Below are 8,225 nucleotides of genomic sequence, written 5' to 3' on the forward strand. Positions count from 1 at the left end.
AGTTTTTTGCTCCCCATTGCATGTTAGTATATTGTCTGTATTTGATTTCATTTGCTTAGGCCTACGATAACCAACAGTCTAGTGTACGAAAAGCAGCAGTGTTTTGCATGGTTGCTCTTCATCAACTTATTGGCGATGGTCTCCAGCCCTATCTTGATGGATTAAATGGAAGTAAACTCAAATTATTGAATTTATATATTAAACGTGCGCAAACTCAAACTGCTCCCGTGAATTCCATGATATCAACGCCTTAATAGCTTACTTATATAAAAAAAACTGATGAATGAGCCTCTGAAAAACTGTGATCAAATGACTTTGAAATAATAATAATTATTATTATTATAGAATTTACACCGCTTTGGATTTGTTTGTCCGAATTTTATATTTATTTAATATTTCTCATTTAGTTTTGTTTATACCTAACGATACGCTGACCACACTAATAATTATATATTTAGTAATTTGAATGTCTTTCTCTTACGAAGGAATCCCAGATTTCTTCCTCCTCCTCTTCATCTCTCTCCATATATAATAATGTGTTGGTAAATGCTTGGATATTAATTTATTGATTGCTATTAATAATAGTTAAATATAAGTCATTTAACTCAACTTCACTTTATTCATTCTCCTGAAACATTCTTCCTCTGTTTCTAGTATATCTATCTACATACATACTATGTAGTAATGTTTTTTCCCTTACTCTTACTCCTCTTCGTAAAGTTAAAATCACATAAGAACATACATTATAAATATATTGTTATATACCTATATATTTTCATCCATGGTTACCCCTTTAAAAACTTAAAAGTCTACTTTTTGTAAAGAAACAAATAACTCCAATAACTTTAAATTCTTTTTATAAAAAAAAATTAAAAAAATCTAACTTACCGATACTTAGTGAAAATTATATATATTACATAAAAAAATTAATTAACTCCTCGACAACCCTTCCTGTCAGCAACATTTTTTTTTTAATGTCTTGCAGTTAGAAACATTTTATTCATAAAAAATATAAGAGGAAGAAGTCTTGGTGGCTCCTTCCCTTGGGACATTTAAATGTGACAGACAAATAGTATAATGCTATAATTTGATGATGATGATGGTAAAACAGGAGGGCTTTGAAACAAGAAAAACAAGTTGGTGCCATTTTTTATGTATTGCCATTGTGGTCAATAAAGGAATTAATATATTTTTTAAATAGAATCCGTGCTGTATCAAATTGAATTTAATAAACAAAAGTTTAAAATAATAATAATATACATATATTAATTACTACTCTTGATCTCTCTGTTTATTTCATTTATATATATGTCATTTATCATACTCTAGGAACGAACATCGTGGAAGAGTCAAGGACTTGTATTTTGGTTGTATAGGTAGAATGGATACAAATTAGGGTGATGCGGTTGCTCCAACATTATCAGACTTGGCGGACCCTAATTTTGGGAATGCTTCTAGTTAAGTAGAGCACACGTATAAATATTTAGCAAATTTGGTTAATGTTTACCTCTAGATCAATTGGAATTTCTAAACGTGTATGAAGCAAAACTTTTTTTATTATGAGTTTTATAAAAAGCAATTCAAAAGTAAAATATTTCTATAATAAAATAAAGATTATCTTGTAGTATAATTTTTTTTTCACTTCACTTTCCTTGATTGTATCAAGTAATAAGTGATCCCCCCTAGACCATTTATTAAATAAAACAGACAATATTAAATATATCTATAATCAAGGAAATTATAATCACAAAAAAAAAATATGAAACACGATAATCTTTTTTTGTTAATAAAGATATTTTATTTAGATTTGATAAAAAAATTATTTGTTTTCTACTTACATATCTGCAGTACCTAAAATCGTGTCCGCTGATTCCGAAAAGGATTTCTAAATTCAGGGGCAACTGGTTCACCCTAATGTACAATTGATGATATTATTTGAATCAAAAGACAATGTGTATTAAAAAAAGACTCTTCTTTTTCCATGACTGCATATAGATTATGTACATACCTAATATGTTAATTATTAGAATTAATTAACTGGTGCATTTTAAAGAATTAATGATGACAGTTTTCATAATCTTTCTAATCTTGAAGTGTCTTCTTCTTTTTTTTTTTTTTTTTTTGTACATATATGTACTATTAATGAAAATCTAAATTGTTCGTGTGTATGTAAATGGTTCTAGGAAAAAGTCAGTCTTTTGGAAAACAAAAAACGATAAATCCGTTTCTGGCATCCAAAAGGAGCAGAAGCAGGCATTTTCACATAGAAAAATTAGTCATATTAATAAGCAATTACATCTATTCTTATAAACTACTAACTATGATTTTAGAGATATGTTTACTTGATCAGCTGTCGAATGTCCAGACTCTCCTATTTTAATGCACTGTTCTAAGCCAAAAATAATTTAGGTATAACCAAGTTTGTGCCTGGTTCAGGTTCAGCGGTTCTATCGGTCTCGGTTCTTTTTTATACAGGCTCAGTTTGGTAACAATCACATAAAACAAGAGGCGTCGCTAGGAAATTTGGGTCCTGGAAATGATATTAGATACAAAAAGGACTGCAGTTACCTTTTACGCAGAGTGCGTAGCGCCCCAAGCTCCAACAGGGACTCTGAAAACTAAGGTTGCTTAAGACAATGGTTTTCAACGTGGGGACCTTGAGGGAAGGATAGGGTGGAGGGCAAGAAGATGGAGAATCGATGATTGCTTTATAGTCTACATGTAGGGTAAAGAAGACCGCGGGGGACAATGGCTGAAATAGAAGTATTTATTCAGTGGATAAACAAATATACTCTCCGCTAAGGTTTTTTAAGAGTTTCATTAATTATTTTTCATACAGATTACAGTTAATTTAATTTAAGATGTCATCAATTCTTGAAAAAACATTTACTACTTTTTTGTACGGGATGCAAGGATCAGTCTTCAAAGAAGATAATTACTTATCAGTCACCTTAATAAATAATTATCAAACAGGATCTTCTATTGCACAATATATCCTAGAGATCTTCTAGATACTTCCGAGTCAACCTTTCAATTAATTCAATCAGAATTGTAAATTGTAATTGCTCTAGCTATTATCTAACTAACAGGAGGATTTTATCGATACAGGGTATATGTCTGGAGATTTGATGTGAAGAGCAAATTGATCATATCTAACCAAAAGAAGTTCATAAATCTATTAAATGATTCCTTAGACAAATCATCATGAAATACAATTTCAAAGGGCCTTAATGGTTATATCAAGGAAACTAATGAAATTGAGAACTTTTTTTATTCTATATTTCTCCTACACAATAACAGTTGAATATAAATAAACTGGACCCCATAAATTATTCTGAATCATGGCCAAATTTTGAAACCTACGTATTATAATTAAGGTTTGAAGAATTGTGATTGTCTGGCTTGATTACCTTTTTGTTTTTAATCTTTCAAAGCAGGAATACAACCATAAAAATTCAACTAACAAATATATAACTAAGAAAAAGTAGTATTCCCTCTATTATTATCCAAGGCGAAAACGTCACAAGGCACGAGCGTTACAAGGCAAAAATGTTTAAGGCGAATCCTCCTAGAACCCTATAAATTACATCTTGATTCATCGGTAATATAAATATATGATAAATATGTCAAAAAAAAATAGAGTAACATTTGATTAAATCAGCATTTATAAGAAGAAATAATTTTCGGTTAGGGGATGGGGGTTTGTGGCTTGTCTGGAAATTATAATTATTTTTTCTAGAGTAATTAAAACATACTTTTGCATCCAAATAACTAGAGTTAAAATTTAATTTGATTTTACCAGCCACCTGTTGGAAGAACTGTTTGAATCCTCATCATCACTTTCCTGATGCACTTCATCTTTCTAAATTATGCAATTCTACGTATAGTGTGGAAATCAAATAGAACTAAAAATTATCTCTAATCTTTGATATTATTATAATATTCAAAAAAGTAATCGAATAAACTTCAATCATCTCATTTAAAAATTAGCCACAACCCATGGATTATAGAATAAATAATTGCAATTCTACATAAAAACAATTATAGGCTAAATTAATAAATTTAAATAAGAATAAAATAAAATATATATTTAAAAGGACCATCTAAATATCATTATTTATGTACTAAACTTTAACACTATGATTAAAAATTAAGTAAAATTGATAAATATGAGTCAAGGGGGTGTAATTCATAAATGTTTGGAAATTTTCAACAAAATATTAAAACATCTATATCTCCTTCCATTGCAGAAAAGATCAGAAGGCATTGATTAACTTAGTATTCATATTTTTATAAAATGTTTGGAAAAAAAATCTTGATAAATGTTCTCGTTGCTTTTATTTAGGAGCTAGAAAGTAATTAATCCTCAATTGACTTTCGTCCAATCCAATCTTAATTCAAAATAATTTAAGCTCTTCACTTTTTTCACGTTTGCTTTGAATCCATCGTTTTTAAGAATCACAAAAGTAGCATCACTTAAACCACAGTAACTCGATAAATAATCAGCCAAACGTAATGAAATTTTAACAGTAGCCTTTTGAATATTTTTACTTCCAAAAATATATAATTGGTGGCGCCATCTGGTAGTTAAGCCCGGGACTTGTTGACCCCATTAATATACTTTTTCCTTCTACATTAAAAACAGCAATAGAACAGGGAAAATAGTATGAGTATATTTAAATTCATATATAATAATTTTATTATGTATTTTTAAAACAATTTATACTAAAGATAGACGAGAATGTTTACTTCAGAGGGAAAAGTTAACACCACGACTACCTATTAAATAATGAAGAAAAAAAGAAAAAGACACGCTCAACAAATTTGTTTCCTCTTCTTATCCCTAAATTTAGTCTTTTCTTTACATCGATCCCTTCTTTAGGTATTAATAAACTAAGACCCTTGTTAATATCAGCTTCCTTTTTTTTATGATTTTGGGGGAGAAAATGCATTACTGATATAAAGAGGAGAATATTCTACATTGAAAATTGCATTAACGGAGGGGAAATATTGTTATTATATTTAGCTTCTTATATATTTAATTTATATCCTTTTTTAAATCAATTTATGCAAAAGATAGGAGAGAGAGAGAGTACCTATTAAATAAATAATAAAGAAAAAAAAGCATAAACAACAACCGTTTTTCCTTTTCTAATTTATAAACATAGATTTTTCATTGTAATAATAAGTCGTCGTGTTATTAATTTCTCCCTCTGAAGTAAGCATTCTCGTCTATGTTAGATGTGAATTGTTTTAAAATCTATAATGAATTAAATATATTATTTTCCATGCACTATTAAATGTAGAAGGTTCTCGCTCCTCTTTGTAGGAGTGTCCTGACCTAACTTCATAATCTCGAATATAGTATTTTCTACGTCTACAGCCGTAGGCCTATTGGGAATGACTTCATTATCCAAAGACTTCAGTTTATCAATTATTCTATGCCTAAATGCCTTTTGAGCTAGTTTTTTCTTTCGGGCTTGCAAGTAATTCGAAGAAAATGCAACTTTTTTGTTATTGTTTTCGTATTATCCCTCGTAATGGCTCGCTTTTAAAAATAAACAAGGATTTCGTGTATTTTTCTTTCAACTGTTTTAATCAATTTCCATGAGTTGACTCCCGTATGATTTAAAGCGGTTGACTCTACGTATTGAGAACGCAAAAAACCAAAAAGTACTAATGGTAGGATTTTGATTATATATTAATTTATATCAATCAAGGGCCTTCGTGTAGAATTTCTGCCATTTTATACTCAGCTATAACATTTTTTATAAAATTATCAACTCGATGTGTATAATAATCAATAACTATTCTCTAAATGATAATAAACAGTTGGCAACAGGAAAAATACAGTAAGCTAGCTACCATATGTTGTTGTTTTTTTCAAATTTTTCTTGCCTTAATTTCCAGTGCTACCGTGTTTAAATTTTTGTCAAGTTGTCCTCTTTTTCATAATCAAAATATAGTGTACATAGTATAGGTTTGATCTTATCAAGTGGTACACATTTTATTATTTTCGAGCCGGAACAACATTGGCATAAAATTACATAGGAGGGCAACAATACATCTTATCTTTGAACAAAGTAAGCTGAGATGGTTGGAAGGGCAAAGAAGATTCTAAATTTTCTCAAGGTCAACAAAAGTTCGGGCAAAAAAGTTTTGCTCCTTTCTAATGAAAAAAATTTCACCGTTGATGCCACCGTGAATGAGTAAAAAAGCTGCTACATCAAAACCGAATATCTACTAAATGTCTCAGCTTCAGTGAAACATGTCTTCAGAAAAAAAATCCAGCTGGAACCATTGCCTTCTGGATTGTGTCCTCTGTCCTCCCATTTTTGTGGAGAGGAAGGAGTGGCTCAATATAGATGTGCTAAGACCCAGGCCTTCATGAGAGACAATTTTCCGGACCTCAAAATGTAGCTTCCCTCCTCTCCAGACGTGAACCCCTTGGATTACTCTATCTAGGCACGTCTGGAGGAGAGGTTGTGTACTACTCCTCACAGGAGTATCCATCTTCAAGAGGCTTCCATCAAGAAGAAGTGGACTAAGCTCGAGTCTGACTACATAGTCAAGGTTTGCAAGGGATTTAGGACTCGTATTGAAGCAATTATTAGAGCTGAGGGCTCACTTGTCCAATAAAAGTTGTACCAACCACTATTTTTAGATGATTTGTTAGATAAATGTCCTCACAAAACATCACATTTAAATTTTACTCTTCAAAAATGGAAAAAAATTAGATGTATATCAATAGATAAGATCAACCTTGTATATTATATAACTAAGTATACATATGAGCCTGAAACAAAACATTAATTAATGTGTATGGGTTCCTATGACGAGCCAAATCCAATTAAAGTTACGAGCCAAATTCTTACTTGTTTTTTTTTTTAATTACTGTTTACGTGGTTCAAGGGGTGTTGAAGAAACGGAACTGTCAATTAAGAACACGACCATTTATCTTCTAAGTCTTTTAAGGAATTTATCAAAAGTGCAAGAAGGGGCAAATCATTCTTCATTAAGACAGTATTTATTCTGACAAATCTGTTCCGACTAAGTACCGTCCACGCGTTAGTGTTTTAAAAACAATGCAGTATTTCTTTTTTTAAGATTACACAGAGGAACAATTAGGGGGGGGAGATTCTTGCAAATGTGTTGAAGACAATCTATCAATACAGAATCCAAAACAGATCTCAGTTTTTCTCTCAGTCGTCTGAATTCTAAAATATCTGGGATTCTAGTAATTCGGAACTATTATCGTTCAGTCATTTTTTACCCTTAAAACAACTCCGAAATTAAAAGTAGGATTAATATAATTATATAAAATGGTTTTTTATTTTAAAAAAATCTGTTTTTATTGATTCTGTATCTTTTTATGAATTCGACATATTTCCATTTTTAGGCTGAAAAATGATAAAATGCGACACTCTTCTTTAGACCTTTATAACTTATTCATAATACATATTGATGAAGAACATCATAACTTATATTATAGAAAAATATTCAATGTATAATTTAAAAAAGAATTTAAAAATAAGAGTTCATACATAAGAGTTCTTTGTTTCTATCGGAAAAGTCTTAGAGTTAATTATCTCATCAAGCGTTTTATCACCCATTAACTTCATCAGATCACTGCATTCTTTGACGAAATACTTTTTCTGTTCTAGGTTCCATGCTACTGCTAGGATTCCGCCCTCAACGGCGTTATATCGTGTTTCTGATCAAATGTGGGAGCCAGCTTGTGTAATTTTCCAACCATTTTAACAGCATTTTGGATTATTGACGAGGCATATGTTCTCTTCTCAGGATCAAAGATTTCTGCTCCTTTATGTATTGTTTCTATTATTTTTGAATCAGATTCGTTAAATGTGGTTTAGAATTCCTCCTCATTCCATTCAAACTTCTTTTTGGGCTCGAGTAATTCTTTAAATGGATTCAATTCTTAACATATTTGCGCGTAATGTGACATATGATTGACAAGGTGAAACCAAATTATGATCTTCAGTATGCTTTTCGGAGTTGGGAACTATAAAATTGCTTGTAAATACTTGTTACTTGTTTACTTGAGTATTTATTATCTTAAACTCAGTGAATTCCAATATCCTTTTGGAAAACTGGAACTTCGACGGATGGTAGACAATTATGTGTTTCTTACAATTATTTCAAAAGTCCTCCACCAATGCTCCTCAAGATCATAATCAAATACTAAGATATCTTCAACAGATAGT

At 30.5% G+C, this 8,225-nt stretch overlaps 1 protein-coding gene across 50 annotated transcripts in view; it reads left to right on the forward strand.

Annotated features, from left to right (window-relative positions):
- The window catches only part of LOC121117224 (CLIP-associating protein 1-B), a 45,948-nt gene extending 44,673 nt beyond the window's left edge, over positions 1–1,275 (forward strand). For all 50 annotated transcript variants that reach the window (XM_071888834.1, XM_071888839.1, XM_040711580.2 and 47 more), the window contains one exon: positions 60–1,275. In XM_071888834.1, the coding sequence (XP_071744935.1) occupies positions 60–254 (195 nt within the window). In that variant the 3' untranslated portion in view covers positions 255–1,275. The remainder of the gene's footprint in view (positions 1–59) is intronic.
- The last annotated feature ends 6,950 nt before the right edge of the window (positions 1,276–8,225 follow it).

Source organism: Lepeophtheirus salmonis, chromosome 5 (genome assembly GCF_016086655.4).
Source record: "Lepeophtheirus salmonis chromosome 5, UVic_Lsal_1.4, whole genome shotgun sequence".
NCBI classification, from domain to species: Eukaryota; Metazoa; Arthropoda; class Copepoda; order Siphonostomatoida; family Caligidae; genus Lepeophtheirus; species Lepeophtheirus salmonis.